Source organism: Scylla paramamosain, chromosome 36, assembly GCF_035594125.1.
Source record: "Scylla paramamosain isolate STU-SP2022 chromosome 36, ASM3559412v1, whole genome shotgun sequence".
NCBI lineage: Eukaryota > Metazoa > Arthropoda > Malacostraca > Decapoda > Portunidae > Scylla > Scylla paramamosain.
In genome coordinates, this window is record NC_087186.1 from 2,461,029 (window position 1) to 2,488,164 (window position 27,136).

The 27,136-nt window shown below is 38.5% G+C and overlaps 1 protein-coding gene across 3 annotated transcripts in view; it reads right to left on the reverse strand.

Annotated features, from left to right (window-relative positions):
* The window catches only part of LOC135090824 (C-signal-like), a 141,584-nt gene that overhangs the window by 59,476 nt on the left and 54,972 nt on the right, over nt 1-27,136 (reverse strand). For all 3 annotated transcript variants that reach the window (XM_063987904.1, XM_063987903.1, XM_063987906.1), the window contains exon 3: nt 19,962-20,013. In XM_063987904.1, the coding sequence (XP_063843974.1) occupies nt 19,962-20,013 (52 nt within the window). The remainder of the gene's footprint in view (nt 1-19,961; nt 20,014-27,136) is intronic.

Genomic DNA, 27,136 nt, shown 5'->3' on the forward strand with positions numbered 1-27,136 from the left:
CAACCTCTCACTGCTTGAGTTCTACAGACGTTACGTAAGTGCTGATGATTTTCCTATTTTGAGGAGACATGCACTGAAATATGCATCTGTGTTCGGAACGACTTACTGCTGCGAGCAGTTCTTCTCAAAACTTACCCTGGCAAAGAGTAGACTGCGCTCCAGACTGACCGATGCAAACCTGGAAAACCAGTTGCGAGTAGCATCATCAACAGTACCACCTAACATCACGCGCCTCGCCAAAGAGAAGCAGTTCCAGCCGTCACATTAGAGGTGAGTTAAATGAGTGAAAAAATAATTGATAACTTTTTATGGCCCGCGAATTATATTAAAAATATCTAAATGGCCCTTGACAGAACGAAAGTTCCCCACCCCTGCCATAGACTTACCACCAACCACTGCTTCAATGATGAACTTTGGCCTCATACGACATAGGCTCATTTCCTGAGACTTTTTTTTTTTAGAGAAAAAGTGAGTCTTATGAGCCATCAAATACGGTAAGTTAATGATTACTTATTATTATATATAGCTATGGTTTCTATGTTAGTGAGTTAGCTGGGGATTATGGGATGAGTAAAGCTCTAAAAAGTTCTCACATTTATATTTTTGATGTCTTGAGTGAGGAAGATAAGCTCTTTTTGTTACCAGGTTTTAAAAGCTTCTCAAGAGATGCTTCATGTGGCATAAGTGGGCTGCAGCAACACCTCCAAAGAAATCCCACCAATTAGAGTTTGTGGTATAAGGGCCAGGCAGAGCCCTTTGACCAAGACCACCAGTTAAATCAACTGTTAGAGTGGCCTCACCAACTGACCATCTTGTTCCTGGGGAGCAATGGTATAAACTGGGAAACAGAACCTAGGGATGTGACGGAACACATCAAAAGTATAACCAGGAAAATAGAAAGCCAGTGTTCCTTAGAAGTAGTCATAGCAAATATAGAACCATGAAATATAAAGGAACCGAGGCCAGAGGAAGTAGATCACAGGGCATATGACCAAATAAGCAGGTCCATCAACAAAGCCTTAAAAATGGACCTGAAGAACTAATTCCTAGGTTTCGGCTCCCACCCCAATTATAAAAAAAACATCTGGAAAGAGATGGTGTACACTGGAACCACATAGGTAGAAGTATGAGCCATCATCTCAAACAGCTCATATATTGAAAGATGCAGGATGATGTGGAGGGATTCATGACAAATTATTAAACTATACCAACATAGAACAATTAATAGCCTGTTGAGTTTGGCAGAAATGGTGGTTACAATAAACAGGTGGGCAACCAGGCAACTGTTCAAATAACCAGCAAATAGCAACTCAAAATTTGATCCACAAACATGTCTATTAAAATTTTAAGGAAATATTTGGCAACAAAACAAGGTTGGTTAGTAAGAACTATCAAGGAAGGTAATGAGCTAATAGGCAGTGATCAATTAACTCAAGGCAAAATACAAAGGGTAATAGAATCAATAAAGGAAAAATGGTGTAGTTACCAGACTACATCCATTTAAATAGAGGCCAAGCTGGCAAATAAGGAGGATTACAAATTTTATGATCAACTTCGATGAGCAACAGGAAATAACTTATAGTGAACATCTAACTAAATCTGAAGATGAATTAGAATTATTAAGAAATAACTAACAAAGCTCCTAATTCCGCAATGAGAGGCCAGCCTAAACAGGTGGGCAACCAGGTATATAATATAATATAACCCTGAGAGCCATAACATTACCAGAATTTGCAAGAAATATCACTGAGTGGCCTTCATTCTGGGATAAATATAAGGGATTATTCCATCAAAGACAAGACACTGCAAAGATAAACACATTCTCCTATCTGTTAAGCCAACTAAAGAATACTGCCTACCTAATAGTTTCTGAATTAGCCCTTACTACTACTGATTACTGATTACTGATATTACTATCTAACTGCTAAGGAAGAATATGATAAGCAGGAACAAATAACCATCAAGCTTGTCTACAAACTCCTAGATTTAACATCCACTACCCATAATTATAAGTATTTGGAACTTTTCAGGATTAACTTTAATAGCATCTTAAAATTTCTGAAAACAAATAATAATATTGAGGATGCAGTTTGGCTCATAAACATCATTATAGAAAGGAAACTAAATAAGAAAACATTAGAAATGTTGTATTTAAAATACCAAAGGAGCTATTTCATATTTAAGGAGATAGATGAATCATTACTGGAAATTTGTAAAAACATGAGCAATGATGAGGCATCCAAACTAAATAAAATAGATTCTAATAAAATTTACCATGAACAGGTGAATAAGATCCCACCCTATAAAGTGAAAGGAAGTTAATCCAAACCAAACAATTGCCCAGTAAATAAAATCAAACCAAGTTATGGGGACCCTGAAACAATAGGTACCTTCTCTACCACAGTCAATAAGAGGGCAGAGGTACCATCCCATTCTAAGACTGGAGCAAGACCTAAAACTCCAACAAATAAGAAATATGCATTTCATTCTGAACAGCATAATCCAGTACACTGTGATGATTATCAAAGGGTAGAAAGGAGAATAAATAGGCTAATGGAGTTAGGAAGGTGTACATTATGCTTAAGTGAGTCACACCAAATGAAAGACTGTAACACAAACTTGCATGTAAGAAAGGAGTACATCATGTTGCTCTATGCGAGGTAACAGGGTATGAGCAAAACAAACCCCCTCATATGATAAGACCAATAATAATCAGCCTATCTCTCCTGCAGCAGTTCCAATAGCAGAAGTAGACATTAACAGTCAAAGATGACTGATGAAGGTCAAGCTTCTGTTTGACACAAGAGCACAGAAAAGCTTAATGAGTAAGGAAATCATAACAGCTTTAAACCTACCAATAAAAGAGCAAGCTCAATTGAAAATCTCAGGTTTCCTAACCAACAATAATACCCAAACTTATGACCTAGTATGACCCATTATCCAATTAGGCAAATAAAAAAAAAATAATAGTCAGAGATGACTGATGAAGGCCAAGCTTCTGTTTGACACAAGAGCACAGAAAAGCTTCATGAGTAAGGAAATCATAACAGCTTTAAACCTATCAATAAAAGAGCAAGCTCAATTGAAAATCTCAGGTTTCCTAACCAACAATAATACCCAAACTTATGACCTAGTAAGACCCATTATCCAACTAGGAAAATTTAAAACAAAGATAACAGCAGTAATGATCCCAGACATGAACACCAATTTAACCATCAAAGGTTACAAGGAGACTGCTGACTTTCTCAAAACAAAAGTTAGCAGATCAAAAGATATCATCAGATGAAGAGGGTCCAATCCAACTAATAATAGTTTCAGATTATTATGGGAAATTTGTAGGGAAAATATTAAGAAAATAAGGTGTTCAAATGCTGACAACAGCTGGCGGTAATCTTATGGTAGGACCACTGCTACCTGCTAAAGGTGAACTGCCAACTCATAGAGCAGATCCCGTCTTTGTGACACCAATCCAGCTCCTACTAGTAGCCCGTATAGGAGCTCAAATTATCCCTAATGAGCTGTCTGACATCATATAAGAAAGGAATGAACCTATACATAATTTATCGGACTTGGATACTATGGGAATAAATCCTAATGCTCCAAATGTTGAAGAATAAATAACTCAAGACTACTTTAATAAAACAATAGAATATAAAGATTGGGTCAGATTACTTTGGAAAATAAATTCAAAACGCCTTACCAACCTATTATATTAATGCCACAGGTCAGTTAAACAATTTGTGGACTAAACTAAAAAAATATTAAACCAATATGATAATATCACAAGAAATCAACCCACAAGTGATTTCAAAGAGAGACTAGAGGAACCAATAAATCATGATTCTGGCCATTACCTCCCTCATCATGAATGGTAAAAAAGGTCTCTGTCACTGCCCCTACAAGAGTGGTTTTCACCTGCGACTCATGAGCAGCCAAGGAGGTAAATAGTATGAATGACTGTTTGTACATGGGACCCAATCTAAATGAAAACTTACTTGACATGTTGGTGAAATTTCGTCTGAACCCATACACCCTAGTAGCTGACATCTCTAAAGCATTCCTAAGGATAGGTTTAAAGGAAGTAGACAGAGAATACCAAATTATTGTGGCCAAGAGATCCAGGTGATGAGAATAGTCCTTTGGATGTGTTCATATTTAAATCTGTTCTCTTTGGCTCATGTTCCTGACCGTTTTTGTTATGTTCTATCTATAATATGTCTCTGCAGAATAATATGATAACATGTCTCTACAGAATTGGAATAGCAACTCAATAACCTTTCAAAACCTTTTAAAGGAATGACTTGAATAAGAGCTACCTGTGAGGCAAAACTTACTGAGTATGGAATAGGATGTGATTGACAACAGAATAAGTCTACAACAGCCTCAAAACCCAGCCTCAAAATCTACCTAAGAGATCCTTACTAAGTCAAATATCTATCTTATTTGATCCACTGGGTATAATAAGCCCTATAACAATGAGAGAAAATGTTAATACAAGAGGCTTGGAAGGAGAAAATTAGTTGTGATACTATACTCCCACAATATTATTCATCTAAATGGGATACACTAAAGGAAGATTACATAGCAGGAACTGAGATCTCTACCTCCAGACAAGTTGATCTAAATCATAATGACAATGTACAACTTCACATCTTCTGTGATGTATCCTCAAAGGCATATGGTGTAGTAGCCTACTCAGTCACAGATAATCATAGTGAGTTGATAATGTCAAAATCAAGAGAAGCACCGATAAAAACTTGAATTAGAATTAATGGCAATAGAAATGGGTACTCAGCTAGTTAAATACATTGTGAAAACAACCACAAAAGATCAGCCTGGGACCAAAGGATAAATATAGATCAACAGTGAAATCTACTTCCATTGGATTAATTAATATTAAAATAAAAATCTATATGTGAAAAATAGGGTGGAAAAAATACTGTTCACACAAGGGAACTTTAAGTACCACCATATTCCTACCAAAGAAAACCTGGCCAATCTCTTAACCAGGGATATAACATTTCCTAAACTATTAAAGGAGACCAAATGGTTCCACAGGCCAAACTGACTAACCCAGAAATAAAACTGATCCATCCAAAAATCATATAAAGAGGTAGCAGTTAATTTACTAGAAGCTCAACCTCAGGCCTACCATCCACCTAATCTGGCAGTCGATATAAAGAAATACTCATCCTACAATAAGTTAATTAATATAGTTGTGCCCCTTTCATGGTCACATATTTAATTAAATAAAGTAAATAAATAAATAAATAAAATATATAAATCACAACAATTGAAAAACAAACAACTAACCAATAAATAAAATATAAAAAAATCTGAAAAACACTTCTCAATTAACCTCCAAAGCAATTATAGAACTAACCTAAATGAAAAAGAGATAAAGAAGATAAACACTACTCTATCACTCTCAGGTCACAGGGTTAACATCACTAAAGGAATAATTATAACACTAATAGTAGCAGACTGAGGAGGATACCAAACTCTCTATCCAGTAACTCCTAACTAAGCTAACTAGCTGACACAATCCCAGGAGTGCTTATCTGCATTTGGGGTAGCTGGACAATATCTGAGGTAGCAGCAGGAGGCAGGTAGGTGTTGTAAACCAAGAAACAAGAAGAAATGAAACACATAAGAAACAAGAATGAAAGAGGAATGAATAAATGAAGAAGGAAGTAAGAAGTAGAAAGAATAAATGAGGCAATTAGATGATAAACATGACAGCAGGTACCTAAAAGCTATCACCAACCTGACAGATAAGAGATGAGACATGACCACTGAGGAGAATAAGATGTGGTGAGTCATCACAAGACTAACAGAGCCGTAGATTAGCAGCAGATTGCAAGAAGAGATACCCAGGTGGCTATTACTAAATCAGTATATGTGGGAAGCAGAGGTCACCAGAAGCAAATGACATGAACAACATGGACAGCTGGCACACCATAAGAAATGCCACCTCCTTTTTCCTGATTAGAAGATGCAATCACCAAAGTCACTAGAGAATGAACCTTATTGAAAGTTAAGGGAAAATAAACTGTATGATCAAAGTATGGGAAGATAGATATACTAACTTGAAAATTAACCTTATTGAAAGTTATAGAAAGTATTGGAAGTACTGGAAAATAAATCTTATAGGAGGAAAAGCCCTGTTTGGGGAAAAGGTTGCTCTAACATCATGTGTATATTATGGAGTGTAGGAGATGGGAATAGATGCCGAAAATGATAATTACTCCCAGTGAAGTCTAAAGCACTGTTCAGGTGGTGCTGTGAACTTATCATTAAACCCAGCTGTGACATCACTGAATGTTTCCCTTTGTGTCTCACAACACAAGGGAGCAGTCACAGCCTGCCCTCTAAAGACAACTCTCTTCCTCCACACAAAACTACAAGCACCTAATAACACACACACCCTTCACTCAAAAATTTCAAAATCATCATGGCAACTCCTACACTAGCCTCGGAGTCCCCATCTGGGAAGGGGACCATAAATGTTCCCAGGTTGGACTGCCTTTCTGTTGACGATCCTAAGTGTCTTGACACCCCCCTCAACTTTTTCTTCATTAACTTCTGCAACATCTGCAGTCTAAGATCTAATTTTCAATCTGTAGAACACCACCTCTCCTCTTCTGAATCTCATTTTTTCTTCCTCACTGAAACTTAGGTGTCTGAGGCAACTTACAGTAGCCCCTTTTCTGTTCCCTCCTACTTTCTCTATCCCCATTTTCAATCCAAAGCTGTATGCTGCGTTTATGTGCGCAATGACTTAACCTGCTCTTGTGCCCACGCTCTTGAATCTTCCGAGTTTTCCACCATCTGGCTATGACTACAGAGTCACTCTCAAACTAAGTTTATCTGTGCTGTATACCTTTCACCTAACTCCTTTGATTATAAGAAATTCTTTGACTACTTAACTTCCAAAGTGGAGCACATTCTGACCCTCTTCCCTTTTGCAGAGATCTCCATTCTTGGAGACTTCAAAGTTCACCACCAGCTTTGGCTTTCCTCTCCCTTCACTGACCATCCTGGTGAACTAGCCTTCAACTTTGCTATCCTCCACGACCTAGAGCAATTGGTGCAACACCCTATTCATATTCCTGACCGTCTTGGAGATACGCCCAACATTCTTGACCTTTTCCTGATCTCTAATCCTTCTGCTTATGCTGTCACCCTTTCTTCTCCGTTGGGCTCCTCCGATCACAATCTCATATCTGTATCTTCTCCTAATGCTCCAATCCCTCCTCAGGATCCCCCTAAGCGAAGGTGCCTCTGGCGTTTTGCCTCTGCTAGTTGGGGGGACCTGAGGCGGTATTTTGCTGATTTTCCTTGGAATGACTACTGCTTCTGTGTCAGAGACCCGTCTTTGTGTGCTGAGCGCATAACAGAGGTGATAGTGTCGGGCATGGAGGCGTATGTTCCTCACTCTTTTTCTCGTCCGAAACCTTCTAAAACCTTGGTTTAACACAGCTTGTTCTCATGCTATACATGATAGAGAGGTGGCCCACAAAAGGTACTTAAGCCTTCCATCACCAAAATCTCATGCACTTTATATTCCTGCCCGGAACCATGCCAAGTCTGTTCTCCAACTAGCCAAAAACTCCTTCATTAAAAGAAAGTGTCAAAACCTTTCAAGATCTAACTCCCCTCATGACTTCTGGCATCTAGCCAAAAATATCTCCAATAACTTTGCTTCTTCTTCTTTCCCTCCTTTATTTCAACCAGATGGCACCACTGCAATCACATCTATTTCTAAAGCTGAACTCTTTGCTCAAACCTTTGCAAAAAACTCTACCCTGGATGATTCTGGGCTTGTTCCTCCCTCTCCTCCACCCTCTGACCACTTCATGCCACGTATTAAAATTCTTCGCAATGATGTTTTCCATGCCCTTGCTGGCGTAAACCCTCAGAAGGCTTATGGACCTGATGGGGTCCCTCCTATTGTTCTCCGAAACTGTGCCTCCGTGCTTGCACCTTGCCTAGTCACTCTTTCAGCTCTGTCTGTCAACATCTACCTTTCCTTCTTGCTGGAAGTTTGCCTACATTCAACCTGTTCCTAAAAAGGGTGACCGTTCTAATCCCTCAAACTACCGTTCTATTGCTTTTATTTCCTGCCTATCTAAAGTTTTTGAATCTATCTTCAAAAGGAAGATTCTTAAACATCTATCACTTCACAACCTTCTATCTGATCGCCAGTATGGGTTCCGTCAAGGCCGCTCTACTGGTGATCTGGCTTTCCTTACTGAGTCATCCTCTTTTAGAGATTTTTGGTGAAACTTTTGCTGTTGCCTTGGACATATCAAAAGCTTTTGATAGTCTGGCACAAATCTTTGATTTCCAAACTATCCTCTTATGGCTTCTCTCCTCTCTGTAACTTCATCTCAAGTTTCCTTTCTGACCACTGTATTGCTATTGCTGCTGTGTTAGATGGTCACTGTTGTTCTCCTAAATATATTAACAGTGGTGTTCCTTAGGGTTCTATCATATCATCCACTCTCTTCATTATTCATTAATGATCTTCTAAACCAAACTTCTTGTCCTCTCCACTCCTATGCTGATGATACCATCCTGCACTTTTCCACGTCTTTTCATAGACATCCAACCCTTCAGGAGGTAAACATTTCACGCAGGGAAGCCACAGAACGCTTGACTTCTGGTCTTTCTGAAATTTCTGATTGGGGCAGAGCAAACTTGGTATTGTTCAATGCCTCAAAAACTCAGTTCCTCCATCTATCAACTCAACACAACCTTCCCGACAACTATCCCCTCTTCTTTAATGACACTCAACTGTCCACCTCTTCTACACTGAATATCCTCGCTCTGTCCTTTACCTATAATCTGAACTGGAAACTTCACATCTCATCTCTAGCTAAAACAGCTTCTATGAAGTTAGGCGTTCTGAGACATCTCTGTCAGTTTTTTTCACTCCTCCAGCGGCTAACTCTGTACAAGGGCCTTATCCATCCATGTATGGAGTATGCTTAACATGTCTGGGGGGGGTTCCACTCATACTGCTCCTCTAGACAGGGTGAAATCAAAAGCTTTTCGTCTCATCAACTCCTCTCCTCTAACTGACTGTCTTCAGACTCTCTCTCACCACCACAATGTTGCATCTCTAGCTGTCTTCTACCACTATTTTCATGCTAACTGCTCTTCTGATCTTGCTAACTGCATGCCTCCCCTCCTCCCGCAGCCTCACTGCACAAGACTTTCTTCTTTCTCTCACCCCTATTTTGTCCGCCTCTCTAACGGAAGAGTTAACCAGTATTCTCAATCATTCATCCCTTTCTCTGGTAAACTCTGGAACTCCCTACCTGCTCCTGTATTTCCATCTTCCTATGACTTGAATTCCTTCAAGAGGGAGGTTTGAAGACACTTATTCATCAATTTTTGACTACTGCTTTGACCCTTTTATGGGACTAGCATTTCAGTGGGTATTTTTTTTTATTGGATTTTTATTGCCCTTGGCCAGTGTCCTTCCTACATGAAAAAAAAAATAAAATAGAATCTTTGCAGGAAGGTGTTCCTGTCCCCGCCTTATCATAAGTGATAATGCCACTAACTTCAAAGGAACAGCTCCTTTTATTCAAGATATTATAAATGATCCAAAAGTACAACAAACATTAACAAACAGGCAATGTCATTGGAAATTCATCACCCCAAGGGCACCCTGGCAGAATGACTTCATGGAAGAAATGACAGGGCTAGTCAAAACTAACTAAAGAGAATGCTAGATTGATCCAAATTAAATTTTGATGAATTAAGAATGATAGTAGCGGAAATTGAGACCAGAATCAACAACCAAGCTCTAACCTACGCAAATATGGAGGCATTAACACTGTCTTATCTCTTATATGGGAGACAACGAGAGAGAGAGAGAGAGAGAGAGAGAGAGAGAGAGAGAGAGAGAGAGAGAGAGAGAGAGAGAGAGAGAGAGAGAGAGAGAGAGAGAGAGAGAGAGAGAGAGAGAGAGAGAGAGAGAGAGAGAGAAAGAGAGAGAATTTTATTATTAGTAATATTATTAGTAACAATATTTGTACTTAGTTTACTACTGCTTCATATCCACACATATAGGCATAGGCTTACAGGCCTAGGTGTCTGTACTATGGCCACATTAGATGCACAGTAATTATCAGATACTTTTTTCAAGAAAAAAGAGCATCTAACATGCTAGCAAATATGGTACTACCTTCCCTTCTTGCTAGAAGTTTGCTTACATTCAGCCTTTTTCCTAAAAAAAGGGTGACCATTCTAATCCCTCATACTACTGTCCTATTGCTTTAATTTCCTGCCTATCTAAAGTTTTTTAATTTATCCTCAACAGGAAGATTCTTAAACATCTACCACTTCACAGCACTCTATCTGATCGACAGTATGGGTTCCATTAAGACTGCTATAGTGGTGATCTTCTGGCTTTCTTTACTGAGTCTTGATCATCCTCTTTTGAAGACTTTGGTGAAACTTTTATTGTTGCCTTAGACATAAAAAGCTTTTGAGAGAGTCTGGCACAAAGCTTTGATTTCTAAACTACCCTCCTACAGCTTCTATCCTTCCCTCTGCAACTTCATCTCAAGTTTCCTTTCTGACTGTTCTACTGCTGCTATGGTACATGGTCACTGTTCTTCTCCTAAATCTATTAACAGCGGTATTCCTCAGGGTTTTGTTCTGTCACTAACTTTCTTCCTATTATTCATCAATGATCTTCTAAACCAAACTTCTTGTCTATCCATTCCTACACTGATGATACCATCCTGTACTTTTCAATGTCTTTTTGTAGACGTCCAGCCCTTCAGGAAGTAAACAGTTCATTCAGGGATCTATCTAAAATTTCTGAATGGGGCAGAGCAAATTTAGTACTGTTCAATACCTCAAAAACTCAATTCCTCCACCTATCAACTTGACACAACCTTCCAGAAAACTATCCCCTCTTCTTCAGTGACACTCAACTGTTCCCCTCTTTTACATTGAACATTCTTGGTCTGTCCTTTACTTATAATCTAAATTGGAAACCACATCTCATCTCTAGCTAAAACAGCTTCAATGAAGTTAGGGATTCTGAGACATCTCTGCCAGTTTTTCTCACCCCCTCCCTCCAGCTGCTAACCCTGTATAAGGGCCTTATCTGTCCATGCATGGAGTATGCTTCACATGTTTCTTGGGGAGTTTCCAGTCATACCATTCTTTTTTTAGATAGGGTGGAATGAAAAGTTTTTTGTCTTAACAACTCCTCTCCTCTAACTGACTTGTCTTCATCCTCTAACTCATCACCGCAATATTGCAACACTACACAAGACTTTCTTCTTTCTATCACCCCTGCTCTGTTCACCTCTCTAATGCAAGAGTTAATCAGTATTATAAACCATTCATCCCTTTCTCAGGTAAACTCTGGAATTTTGTGCCTGCTTCTGTATTTCTTCCTTCCTATGACTTCCTATGACTCTTTAAAACGGGACATTTCAAGACACTTATCCTCCGTCATCTGACTTTTCTAGTTTGCAGTCTTTTGGGAACTAGCACTTAAGTGTTTTTTTTTTCCTTATAATTTTATTGACCTTGGCCAGTGGCCCTCTTGCATAAAAAAACAAAAAACATATTGTGTAAACAGAACTGCAAGAGTGAATGATAAACTCATTTATTGATATCAATTAGCAAAGAATTTCGCAGGAAAAAATTGGATAATATGATGACACCAATAAAATTTTATACCATGAAAAAAACAATACTTGGAAATTGATAAATATTGATTTTAAAGGAACAAACACAATTAACATCATAATATATGTCTAATGAAATAGATTGTGTGCTGCTAGGAACAAAAAATGCTTTGCCTAGTTTTTATCTTATAATATACAGAGTGTAACAGAGTACAAGCCAGTATAAGCAACAAGGGTGCACCCACCCTTACCTCCCCTCAACTGTCAGCTGGGCAGGCATTCACAATCACACTGTACACTTACCTTAATTGTTTACCTACCTTATAATTGGGTTACCATTATATACAGGATGTCCCACTAGTTAAGGTAGTTAGAGCAGGATATAATAGTTCAAGACACTTTAAGTAATAAATTATTTTATATACACATCCTCATTTTTGCTTTGTTTTGCAAAAAAAAATGCCACTGTGGCAGACAGGGTGGGATGGCTTTACTCCATTTCTGCAAAATGCATGCTCCTATCATTGTGAGAGATATTCATGAACTGACAAATCAAACAGCAATTCTCCTAGAATGAATGGAAATTGCATTTACCGTAACAAGACTTCCAATTTTATGATGCACACAAGAAAGTTATCATGGCAGCCTAGTCATCAGCTGATCACTACTCCCCCTTCCCACTCTCCTTCCCTTTTTTTCAATAACATGTACTTACTGCACCCTTCTTTTCTTTGTACATCAGTACTGAATGCTTCTTGTATCTACTTAAATCAGTGCCAGCATTACCAATAAAAGACAAAATTGCAGATTCAGACAGGAAGTTGTATCGAATGACAATGAAACTGCAGTAATCTGTCTTCCCTGCACACTTTGATTATTATAGCATCTGTAATTTTCTTATGTAATGTAATGTAAATGGTCATGCTGGCACTGATGCAAGTAGATACATGAAATATTCAGTACCAAAGTACAAAGCAAAGGATGCAGTAAGTACATGACTTTGAAAAGAGGAAATTTGAAGTTGAAAATATGTCAGTAAAAGCAGTAAGGTACTGCAGGAGAGAGGGAAAATGGGGTGGGAGGGGGACAGAGTCAGAGTCAGACTCTTAAAATTTCTTGGAGTTGGAGTCAGAGTCAAATTTTTTTCTAACTTTGATACCACGCCCCTGGTCAAAACAGTCAGCTAAATTGTCACACAATAATTCTAAGTATCTGTTACCATTAATAGTAGTGCCCTTCTCTAAGAAAAACAAATTTTCTTGCTCGATGATGGGAGAAAGCACCACACACCATTACAGTTTCAGGATGTTTCACCATTTCTTAAATGTACCATAGGTCATATCTGTCAGCTCCCATCGGTCTTCTGACTCATCTACTGCCTGTGCCTGTGACTATGAACATCAACTCATCAGACCACAGAACAGCATGCATCTTTTCCATGGACAGGGCACTGAATTTTTTTACAAAAGCTATACAAGCATTTTCTTGAGTCTTTCAACCTCAACTTCTTAGCGGTGCAGTGCAAAAGTAAATTTAAAGCTTTGCTGATGTAATGGTTCACTGTCCTCACAAACACATTTTCAAACAACTGATAACTTCCTTTTATCTCCCTAAATGAGAGCCCTGATGCTCCACTCAGCTGCCTCCTACTCATTCTCAATGTCTTCTCAAACACTTTACGTGGTTTTCCTGGCAGCTTTTGCTCCAAGGGTATGGTAGCAAAGTTTGGCTACCAAGGTCTTTCAGCCATCATCACACACTTCTCTCTATGATGCCCGTCTCATGCCTTAATGCAGAATCTAACCTTAAGAAGATACACAACAGAATTGAGTCTCCTTAGATAGGTTGGGCTTACACCCCATTGCCACACAGAAAGACATAATGAAACAAAATGAGAGTGCACAAAATCAGCTCAACTGCAGGTGGAGGCAATGATAGGCAAGTAACACCTCCCACTGCTTATAGATCACTAACTCCTCTCAACAATTTACTCCCAAGAAGCTGATGTATGGGTGAGTTGTCATGTTGGCTCTTATTCAAATTCCTTTCATAAAAAAATAATGATAAGATGTTAGATCCCCATCCACATCACCGTATCACACAGACAGGCTAAATTAATGACCAAGGGGTGTACAGTACCTCAAAAGTGTATCCTCACTCAAGGATAGATAGTTCCAAAAACATATGCTGTGGATCATGCAGGTGGTTTCGACAAGGTTGGTAAGCATGTGTTATCGACATCCAAGGTTGCTAATAATGGTTTGTAATATCACTTGCCCTGTGTGTGTAAGGTTACCAATATATGCCAAGAATGTTATATCATAACATATAAAACAATATCAGTACAATATTAGGCTGCTGTATTGATTATATCCTATTCTATAGATCATCATTAAAACAAACAAGGTCTGATTTGCCATACACTATTATATGAACTGTCAGTGACTGCAATGAACAAGCCAGTGTAATTCAGAAGTCTCCCAGTTCAGTAGTTCCATTACAGCACTAGTTACTGTTCAATTATTTCAACTCAAGTGTGTCCAAGTCAAAATGGTAATCCTCCTACCTAGAATCACCAGTCACAATGGAGACTTCAAAAGAAATATGACAATTCATGATCTTTTTTCACCTGGAGGCCTACAGTAATGCTAATGTTGACAGAAAGGTTAGTGTTTCAAAACAAATCATTGCTTTCTGGATATGACAACATGAGGAAACTGGCGAGATAAACAACCAACCTCAGGGTGGTTGTCCATGCTGCACATCTGCACACCAGGATGAAGTTTGTGAATATAATACAGATGTTGATGCTGAGAATTATATATATGGTTTATATACTACTTAATGAAAGATGTATTTTATGCAAGATACAAAGTGGACATTATGAAAACCATCATAATGCAATATATGATCATTAATTATTGTTACATAGGTGGCCAGAGAGAGTCAATATTAATGTAAGTAATGTATGTGTGCTATCAAGTATTTATTTTGTAAATGAAGCATGAAGTGTTATTGGGAATGTCTAAGTGTGTATGAGTGTGTGTGAAGGAGTTTAGCTGGGCAGGCTAACAGCTGAATATTGGTGAGAGATTAGCACAGGGTACAGCATCCTGCAGAGTCCCATGAGCCCACAGAGTGATGCCAGTTGCCACCAGGAAATCAGTGAGAGAAGACCTTCCCCCTCATCACCTAATATCTCATTGGGCCTGTCCTCACAAGTGCGTAATACTGTTTGTACACCTGACTGTGTGCCCAAACTGAACTTGCAGAGCATGATTGTGTTCTCATATACACTCACACCTCAGTACTACATACCTCGATTAAATGGATTTCAGAAGTGGACAAAATCTGGAGCAGCAGACTATATTTTAAAAATCCTGTGTGCTATGGGTAGAGTTGGAGCAACACTGGACACGAGCCACTGCTTAGAGAACTGACCAGTTGTTGCAGGTGATCATTTTGTTTACATCAGTGTAACAACACACCAAACACTGTTAATAGATTTAGGAGAAAAACAGTGACCATCTACCACAGCAGCAATAGAACAGTCAGAAAGGAAACTTGAGATGAAGTTACAAAGAGAAGGATAAAACCCATAGGAGGCTAGTTTGGAAATCAAAGCTTTGTAACAGATTCTATCTAAAGTTTTTGATATGTCTAAGGCAACATCAAAAGTTTCACCAAAATCTCTAAAAGAGGATGACCAAGATTTAGTAAGGAAAGCCAGAAGATCACCAATAGAGTGGCCATGATGGAACCCATACTGGCGATCATATAGAAAGTTATGAAGAAATAGATGCTTAAGAACCTTCCTGTTGAGAATAAATTCAAAAACTTTAGACAGGCAGGAAATCAAAGCAATAGGACAGTAGTATGAGGGATTATAAAGGTCACCCTTTTTAGAAACAGGGTGAATGTAGGCAAACTTCCAGCAAGAAGGAAAGATAGATGTTGACAGACAGACTTGAAAGAGTTTGACTAGGTAAGGTGCAAGCACTGAGGCACAGTTTCAGAGAACAATAGGAGGGACCTCATCAGGTCCATAAGTCTTCCAAGTGTTTAGGCCAACAAGGGCATGGAAAACATCATTGTGAAGAATTTTGATAGGTAGCATAAAGTAGTCAGAGGGTGGAGGAGAGGGAGGAACAAGCACTGAATCGTTCAAGATAAGAGTTTTTTAGCAAAGGTTTGAGCAAAGGGTTCAGCTTTAGAGATAGATGTGATAGCAGTGGTGCCATCTGGTTGAAATAAAGGAGGGAAAGAAGAAGAAACAAAGTTATTGGGGATGTTTTTGGCTAGGTACCAGAAGTCACTAGGGGAGTCAGATCTTGAAAGATTTTGACATCTTCTATTAATGAATGAGTTTTTGGCTAGTTGGAGAACAGACTTGGCATGGTTCCAGGCAGAAATATAAACTGCATGAGATTCTGGTGATGGAAGGCTCAAGTACCTTTTCTGGGCCCTCTATCATGTATAGCATGAAAACAAACTGTTAAACCAAGGTTTGGAAGGTTTAGGTCAAGAAATGTGAGGAATGCATGCCTTCATGTCAGACACTATCACCTCTGTTATGCCCTCAGCACACAGAGATGGAAGCAGTATTCATTCCAAGAATTAACAAAATACCTCCTGAGGTCCCCCCAACTAGCAGAGGCAAGAAAAATGCCAGAGGCATCTCTGCTTAGGGGGATCCTGAGGAGGAACTGGAGCAATAGAACAAGATACAGATATGAGATTGTGATGGGAGGAGTCCAATGGAGAAGAGAGGGTAGCAGCAAAAACAGAAGGATTAGACCTGGTTAGGAAAAAGTCAAGAATGTTAGGCATATCTCCATGGCAGTCAGGAATACGAGTAGGGTTTTGCACCTATTGCTCTAGGTCATGGAGGGCAGCAAAGTTGAAGGCTAATTCATCAGGATGGTCAGTGAAAGGAGAGGAAAGCCAAAGCTGGTGGTGAACATTGAAGTCTCCAAGAATGGACATCTCTGCAAAAGGGAAGAGAGTCAGAATGTGCTCCACTTTGGAAGTTAAATAATCAAAGAATTTCTTATAGTCAGTGGAGTTAGGTGAGAGGTATACAGCACAGATAAATTTAGTTTGAGAGTGACTCTATAGTCATAGCCAGATGGTGGAAAACTCGGAAGATTCAAGAGCATGGGCATGAAATCAGTTTAAGTTGTTGTGCACATTAATGCAGCACCCAGCTTTGGATTGAAAATGAAGACAGAGGAAGTAGAAGGAAACAGAAAAAGGGGCTACTGTCAATTGCCCCAGACACCTCTGTTTCAGTGAGGAAAATAAGATGAGGTTTAGTAGAGGGGAGGTGGTGTTCTACAGATTGAAAATTAGATCTAAGACTGTGAATGTTGCAGAAGTTAAAGAAGAAGTTGAGGGGGGTGTCAAGACACTTAGGGTCAATACCAGAAAAGCAGTTCAACCTGAGGACATTTGTGGTCCCCTCCCCAAATGGGGACTCTGAAGTATAATAATTTTGAATTTTGAATGAAGGGTGTGTTGAGGCTGGTGGTTTGTTAGGTGACAGAGAGGGTGGGCATAGTGGTAATGCTAGTGCATCAGGTGATCATGGAGTCTGTACTGGTTTAAAAAAGGTGTCTAATTTTATTTACTTGCCACTTTGAGTCTGTTCTTTAATTATGGTTTCTCGATGAATTTTGAAATTTCTATAATGAACATCAATATCTCTATTCTTGCTGTGTTTCACAAATTGTAGCACAGTGTCCATACACCTATGCACCTCCAATAGTTTTGGAGCTGCTACTCTCCTGGGTACTGACCATGGTTACCATGAGTACCATGGGACTGCATGGTGTGGTTGATTACAAGTACAATACAGTACTGTATTTATTCCTCTGTCTTTCACAATGTAATTGTTAATATTAGACACTCAGCCCAATGCTTCATGTCAGTACCTATGGGCAATCAATTCATCAAACCAATGTTCCCCACTTTTAGTCCGTCGTACTGAGGTATTAGTGTATATATATATATATATATATATATATATATATATATATATATATATATATATATATATATATATATATATATATATATATATATATATATATATATATAACCAGGACTAGTGCTTTGTGCTAATGCTAAGTAAAACTGTGACTTCCATCCCCCAGCCTTTTGCCTCCTCTCTGATAACTGAGTGCAGCTGTAAGATCCACAGGGCTCCTCGACACTGGTCCACATGAACGGGTAAATTGTAAACAGTGCTAATAATCCATATATCTTGACAGACAGTGACTGGCAGTGAGTTAGCATGAGTAACAACCACAGAAATAGCCGGGCAGGTTTGATCCTACTGGCATCTCCGTAACATTATCATATCTTCTCCATCCAACTTAGGCCATACTTGCTGCCATATGTGCGGATCTATTTCTCAGAGCTCCTAGTATTTAGGCTGATCTTTCTTTACGTTGCACTGATGAAACAGTTTGCAACCAACTCCACAGCACTGGTTTACACACTCATAAACCAGCAGCCAAACCGTAATTGACAGATGTGCATATGGATCAGCAAATGGAATATGCACTAAATTCTGGGACCAGGTTATGTTTTGTGACAAAAAAAGTTTTTGTCTGAATCTCTTTGACCTTATTTTGTTTGAAGACCTAGCAATACAAGGTAATATCAATCATTATTTCATCCAGTATGAGCATATCTCTCTCTCTCTCTCTCTCTCTCTCTCTCTGAATAAAATCATCATAGGTAGGAAAAGTGGATCACAAAATGCATATCTGTATTGAAAGAGCATATCAGTACTGAATTAATAATAATACACATGTATGACAATAACTGTCCTGTGAACTAATGAAATGTGTATGATAACAGTATAGTATAATATCAATAGCATACATTAGCGTACATATCAATAGCAACTGGAGTCCTCAGGGCTACCACCACCTTGCCAGCACTTGCGGCAAGGCTGCAGTCTTCTTTCAGATCATTTGTTCAGTTTTCAGATTGTTTCATAATAAACCTGTTCAGAGACTTTTTATGAGGTAATGTACATAAAATGAGTCAGAAAAAAATGTTCGCTAAATTGCAGAATGGCATGCTGTAAAAAGCAACTCTTCTGCTGAGCTGCCAAGCAACTGATACATCACATCAAATTCAAGATTTATAAGTAAGGCTGAATTAGACAGTTGCTGAACACCAAATCATCTGGACCAAGACTGAAGAGGTCCTTTAGCCAAGAACAGACAGTCACAATGTCTTGCCAGTGCTGACACCATGCCTACACATCCTACACATGCCTACAACCCATGACTGCTTGACTCACCTCTACCTCTACCTCACCTCTTCTTCTGTTTTGTCTTACCTAATTGTACTATTAATTCTTACTTGTAGTCATGGGATAAAATGCATTGTATAGCAAATTATACCTTTGAAGCACTGAAACCATCACACTAACAGCAGACATCAAGCCACTGATGTGTAACCTGTTTACCTTTTTTAAAACAAATACACTGAATACCTGCTGCTTCCTTTCACTTATCTGTATTTGGGCAGTCACACAATATATCTGCACAGCATTTTAGCAACAGGAAAGAGGGGCACACTGAAAAAGCCAGGATAAACAGAAGATATTATGTGGAGAAGGCAAAGGATAGGGAGGGAAAAATTATATCAGATGAGGTCAAGGTTTGTGGCTAAGGTTTGTGACATCAGGCAGTTCACTTCCAACATGCACACCTGCTGTCACTACTGCACCAAGTCAGAACCCAAACTATGTGCTATCCAACCTTACTTAATTTAAAAACCATGGGCAAATTAAAACAGCCAAACAACAAACTCCTACAAGATCAGCCAAATTTAAAACTATCCCAATCTAAAAATATAAATAAAGCAAGATTGTCAGCAATTACGGATAATGAGTTGAATCATTTTAAAAGTAAATTAAACATATACACACTCTCAAGAAGTATCATTGCACATTCAACATGAGACAACCCAACACCAAGGACAGATCCACTGATAACAGACTATGTATGCTGGTATCCCTGTATGTGTTTAGTACAGCTGCACCTCCATGAATTAAAGTGAGAAGTGGGTGTCACTCAAAAATGAAGCAATAAGATTTGAGCTGCCACAATAACACTTTATGATAGACAGGTGGAGCCTTAGTCAAACACGCTTGCTAATCCTGCCATGACTACCAGGTTCTTCAATGTGAAATTTTTCAGAGTCCACTGTAATGATACTTTTTTGAGTGTGTACATGCTAACTAGTTAATAATTTTTCTCAAATGAAACTTACCAAGCTTCAATAGATTAATTTCTCTATGGCTCTTAGAGAGTTGCTGAAGCTCCTGGAAAAAAAATGAGCATGAGATAATTTCATACTAAAAAAAAAAAAATGAAATGCTATTTGATTACAGTGTGGTACTAACTCCTTTTTGTGGATCTTAACCATGAAACATAAACATAGGGGAGAAGAAAAGATATACTATAATGGGATAATTAGGTGCCTCAGAAACATAATCCCTATGCATAGAGTGAAAAATGAGTGAACAGAAAATAATTTATGTTAAAGGAGAACAATTTTATAAACAATAAAGAAAATAGTACAATGATCTGGGCATGGAAGAGGGACTTGAGAAAATAACTGGATGAGCTGTGAGGGGTGAGAGTAAAAGTAAGACTGCATGAAGGCATCTGAATCTGGAGCAAGTAAAGATGATTACACATTATAGGAAACAAATGAAAAGCAGATGTAGTGCAACCTAAAGGAATTCTACAGAAGTTAACACACCTCTGGTCCAATCAGCAGATCACATCAGATGCGGAGCAGGGTATGGGTTTATTATTGTGTTTTTTATCTTTATTCAAGGGTAATGAGGTATGCTGTATAACTGATATTTGTGCAGTGTGTTTGTTGAGAATTGGTTTTCTTTCCTCTTTTGAGGCCCAAAAGCTAAGATGGATTTCACTTTAGTGCTACGGAATCAATATATATATATATATATATATATATATATATATATATATATATATATATATATATATATATATATATATATATATATATATATATATATATAAAAATCATTAAATTATTGTACAGTTTTTTATGGGACTAGCTAAAATTTTCTTTTACACTAAACTGTGACATTTTGTTCTCTCTTGTGTATTGGTATCAACTTGCTAGGTTATATGGAGAAGTGGTAACTTAAATAATAACATACTAGGCTTCACAAGATTCATTGTAATGTAATGCTTCAAGACTTGCCTGCCTCCCACTCACTTCTCTCTCTCCTTCCCTTCTTTCATTCTTTCTCCTTCTCTTTCCTTTTTCTCCTTGTTAAAGCACTCCACATCACAAAAAATACATATAAATCATATATGTCAGCATATAAGATGACTTTCTGATAAGATGACCACCAAATTTCCATCTGAATTTAATGGTCTTAGCTGATATCGGTGGTATAAGATGACACCCAAACTACCAAATCATCTGTGGTGAAATTTAGGTCAGTGAGCACCAGACAACTGAGACAATGATATACCAGTACAATGAATAAAATATCTTGAAAGTATTACCAGTAATAAGGTACCATCATCTTCAAGCATAAAACTATGTAATGTCTCCCCCCCTCCATCACTCGAAAGCCAGGTTATTATTATTTTTTTTTTTTCTAACTAGTTGGTAAGGAAATATCTAAACTCACTGATTTATGGTCTTTATTTTTCCTTCATTTGTGGTAGCATTAATACTAATTCACACGTCATTTATATTACATGAGGTAACATAAAGTATCTTTTCAGTAGTGTTGAAGATTTCACTACAGTAGCATAAATACTGGCCGAACTAATCACTTGACGCACCTCACACATTCACCAACAATAATAATGGGCATTAGTGTTTGGGTATTACATGGGTATACAGCCTCATTCACCTGGTGAAGGTGGTATTATTCACGCACGTGACTCAAAAAATAATTCACTGGTGTTTACATAAGAATAAACAATCTCCTTACTACATTTTCCTATAGCCCTGATATAACACAGCCTAATCAGCATTCCAAGGACCGAACCAGGTGGTTATGTCCCCGTATGATAATGAGAAATACTGCATAACCTCAATAATCTGTGAACTAAACACCCCGTTCTCACACTATTAAGTATACCTAACCAAACACACACAAGGGACACACAGACAGACTTTTCCTTTACTTCCACTGGCTTCCCTGTAGTGTAAGCAAGCCAAGAACTCTCTGAGTGATGTACTGATAAGAAAATATATCTACAAATATGAATAGTAATTACTTCAAACTTAGAGCAATGTACCTGTAGTGTAAGCAAGCCAAGACCTCTCTGAGCGTGAGTCAGGCCGGTGTCTCCTCATGCCACGAATCTCCCCCCCACCCCTCCGTAGTTTTCAGATTCTTCCTCAAGGTAATTTGCAAATGATTGGTTTCAACCGTATAATAAACGTTTACATTACTTTACTCATATCATGACCTGGTGTATTTGTGTATTTGAAATCCTAGGCACAAGCTAATGCCTTGTATGAAAATAATGCCTTTATTCATAAAAAAAAATTGATTCCCCATTTCCTGCAGGCGCCAACATGTTGTCAGTCTGTTTGTATGTCTCGGTGATGTATGCATGATGTAATAACAACTAAATCTTACCAATAATTTTTATATTAACTTAATTCTACTCATATTAACCTAATACTACTTATATTAGCTTAATATTGTCCCAGCACTACAACTAAACCTAAAATAAAATTCCCATTAGGTGTTTTTGTCAATTTACGAGAAAGAAAAAAAAAAGGATGTGCAGCACGATCAGTTTTTCTAAACATAAACAGACTCTTGCCTTGCATCGCTTGCATGTGTCAGGTTGTCGGCTGTAATCTTCTATATACAGGAATTTCTCGAATTATGCAAGGGATATGCTCCTGAAGGGATTGTGTAATGTAAAAATCGCATAAAGTGAACATGTTTACTGAACTGTATGTTGGTTTGTACTGTACTAAACTGTACAGTACATACCAAGTCTGGAGGATTGCATTCAGCTGACATTAAGTTGAAAGATATGAGTTGCAGGATATCCAACAAACTTATAAAGAAGTTATATTTTATTATTGCTTAGTTGTACATGTTTATATTAAGCTGTACCATTACATAGCTTTGTATTGATTATTTCAGTCACTGGGTAGCTCTGCCTCTGACTCTGCCTCTGCCTCACGCTCACTGAACTACTCTGTATCAGACTCCACCTCCATGTTGGGTGTGTTGGGTGCATCTGGGTGTCTGAATCCATGACTGGCTTGGGTTTGTCTGCTTGAAAGAATGCTGTTATAGATTGTTGTTTCTTTTTGTGTTGCTTTTCCTTCAGCAACACTTCATAGCAGGCAATTTTGCTCATCACTCCTCTGGTAATTGCAGTGCTTCTCTCCACATTTGGATAATTTTCTTCTATGATTTTCAATGCTTTTCTCAACAAGTCCATACGTTGGGACAAGTTTGTGGCTGTCAAGGTTTGCTGAGGTTGTTCTTCTGATGCTGCTGTTGCTGCCTCCTCCATGAGCTGCACTCGCTCTCTCTCCATCTATCTCTATCTTTCTATCACCTTCAGCATTGGCTCCCCAGGAGCAGCATCAGCCAGTCCTTTGATGCCGTGAATCCCGGTGCTGTAACTTCTTCTGTGGAGATGTAGGTTTGATTAGGTAGTTTCTTCCAATATAGGCCAGTCTCATCGATGTTGAATACTTGCTTGGGAGAATATTCACCTTCTTTAGCACAGCAAGGTATTCCTATGCAGCTCGAGAATCTGCTGACGCTGCTTCCTCCAGCATCTTCAGATTATGAAAGCCGTACCTTTTCTGGAAGTTGGCAAACCAGCCAAAACTGGCGCTGAAAGGTTTCTTATCTTCTGCTTCCAAATTGTTAAAGACTGATTTTGCCTTGGCCTGAATTAAGTTGAAGTTTATGGGTAGGTGTGTCTTGTTTTGATGGTCTATCCATGTGGCTAACATTTTCTCCATACACCACATCTCTACAGGATGAGCATATGAAGATTTACAACCATTAATTGAAGTTCCTGCTTTAGCACTGGCACAAATTTTATAAGTGTTACTCCTTATGCTCCTAATTGTGCTCTCGTTCAACTTCAATGTGTTCACAATCACTGAAGTTTTCAGCCCCTAATCAATTTTCTCCAGGACTTCTAACTTTTGCTCTAGGGTTAAGGTCTTCCTAGATCTCTTCAGTGTACTGCCACTTGCTACAGAAGTTGAAGGGTGCTTGGAACCCATGGTAAAAACTGCAGTAAGGCACTGAGAGAGGAGAACGGAAAGAGATGTTAACACTAGCGGTGCACAGGTAACAATGAGCTTGAAGCAACACATGAAGGGACAGCATGATGGGGATACACATGGAGAACACCTGGTGACATCTGGTGACTACATCACAGAACTAAACCAGCTGTGCAACTTGATTTTCTTGACATCGTGTTATTCTAAATAATCTGTGTAATATGAAAAAAAATTACTATTTTTTTTCCTCGTGTTATTCCAAAATCGCATATTCTAAACACGCATAAATCAAGAAATCCCTGTATCATGTTTCTTTTGATTGGATACACCAACATTCTTGAATTTTCCTTTTTTTTTTTTCAATACATGGACTTTGTCCCTATACAACATTGCAAACTGGAGAGATTCATCTTCTCCCCAGTCTGTTTTACTCTGTTGCTAGGGGCTTCCATGCCTTGAAGACCTTTATACAACTCTTTCTTCAGCTTTGGGGAAAAACTGGGGAATATTCACACAGCCTCCTGCTTTTTTCACTCATATACAATGCCTGTAGAGGGTTGTAATTGTACTACATTAAATTTTGTTTACACACTTTTCAACAGGAATACATTTCAGTGCCTTGTCTCAAAAAGGGATTCCTATTTTACTATTTCTCCAAAAGTCGTAATATAAGGTTGTTGTTTATTTATAAATGGGACCTCTGTTCTAAAACTTAATTAATTCCTGAATGCCATTCAAAATCCAAAATGTACGAAAGTCAAAACTATTTTCCCCATAGGAATCAATGTAAAATGAATTAATCCATTCCCAGACACCAGTTCACCCTGTCTTAGTGGCTTATGAAAGATGTTCTCACAATCAAGATTGCTGCTTCACAATATCTCCAGCTCACAAATCATTTATCAAGAAAGGATGTATTGAATGAACTTAGTGACACAGAACTCATCACAAAATATTGTTTAGACTGATCTAGTGAGGGAAGCCTTACATAAGAACAGAAAGAAGCAACCCACATACTGCCAAAATGAAGGTGATCATAACACTTAGATATCTTGCTGCTGGGAAAAGCTGTTGGAAAAATGCAGTTGTTCAGTACTGATGGCATTGTGGATCGTCGAGAGAGTCATAAGTGGTTCAGGATTAGTCTTGAGTGCCAAAAACTGTTTGTTTACATTGAGGTTTTTCAATGGGATCACATTTATCTTATTTCAGAGATAGAATTACTGTCTTACACTCTGTGTCTCTCCTCCAAATACATAAAAACAAAGTAGATATTTACAGCAACTATATATTAGTAAAAAAACAGTAGGTTTTGTTTTGTCTTTTAATATTTGAAATCAAGTAAATTTGTTCTAGAATTGAACTATAGTACCACAACCTAAATAATAATGAGTTCAAAATTTTGTTCAAAAACTTTATCATTCAAAAAGGGAGGCATTCAGTAACTGAGGTTCCACTGTATGTTGTGTATAACTTAAATGTATTTTTTTTTTTGTATATGACATAGGATGACCCACTTTTTTGTGTCTTTTTTTAAAATGATTTCAATGTTGTCTCATAAGCTGAAATATACAGTGTACACACACACACACACACACACACACTGACTAGGTTAGGTCATGCTAGGTTAGATTAGCATCCAAACAGGAGGGGTCTAGGGGCTAGGATAGGTTAGGGAAATTCAAAATGTTTAGGTAAATTTCCTTAGACTTTTGAATGCCCTTACTTCACTTATTATTCATCCCCCTAAAAAAAACTCATGATTCCCCACAGGCCCCCAAGCTTGTTTGAGGAGCTGGGGGATTGGGGTGGAATGGGGGAGACAGATTTCTTATCAAGAAATACCCACTAAAATATTACAACTAGATCCACATGTAGAATGATCATAAAAAAATATGATGTACAAACTTTATTACCCCTCTGGTGTCTAACAATGTCACTGCCTATGCCATATTTGTTTATATCTCACAGCAGGATTGGTCTAAGGACCAGTGTTGGTGGGTCCTAGCAAATATTAAAGTTTTTAAATATAAAATATTGCAATCTGATAAGAATATAAATACATTTGAAAGGGCTTCAAGTGTCAGGTGAAACCCTTCACTTCATATTCAGAGCTTAAACCTGCTTATTTATCTTTTTTTTTTTAATGCCTGCCCAAACTGCGGTACATCTTATAAGCCTATGTGTCTTAAAAGCCATTTAATATGGTACATTATTGTGGCACTGGGGTTATGTTGGTAACACTGCAAAGTAGAGAAGATAGGCGGTTGCAACACTGAGACTGGTGAGCTAATTTGATGTGGTGATTTTGAAAATGGCTTGTAGTTGTGAGGCTGTAGGGGTGCTGGTTGGTTGGGGATGCCAGCTAACCAGGGGTGAGCTGAGCCTACATAAAATATTGCAATTGCCGAAAACAAGAGATCACCCTGTTCCTGCCCCATGTCACTGCTGCACAGAGAGAGATCACTTTGTTCCTGCCCCATATCACTGCTGTACAGAGAGATTGCCCTGTTTCTGTCCCATGTCACTGATTTACAGAGAGAGATCACCCTGTTCCTGCCCCACATCATTGCTGTGCAGAGAGATCACGCTTTTCCTGCCCCACATCACTGCTGTGCTGAGAGATCACCTTGTTCTTGCCCCACATCACTGCTGTGCAGAGAGAGTGCACTGTTCATGTCCATGCCACTGTTGTGCTACCAGGTGCTCAGTCCTGGCCACCGCAAGAGCCAGGTGACTCTGTGTAGTGCCCAATTCACCCCAGTGTGATTCACAATTTGTATGGTGTACTTGATATTTGCAGTCTATGATACAAAAGACTGTGGCATGATATGAGCGTAAGACAGTGACTTGTGCAGGTTCTGCAGTGTGGTGTGTTGTATTGTGCACTACAGTGCAGTACGAGTGTACTTTCACATTTTTTTTCTTCAATTTTTCACATTCATTCATTTTTATTAGCTACACTGAGATCCTCTTTCTTGAAGCCCTCAAAATATTTGGGTTTGTGCCGGCCACCATCTTCCCTGTTGATATCACCAACTGCCAGAGTTTATTTTGTATCACTCTCTCATTTCTCCCTTTCAGCCACTTCTGAAGTGGTCCACATCTCATACAAGACCCTACTGTGGAGAGAGGACTCAAAACTTGGCCCCCCTTCAAAATCAAAC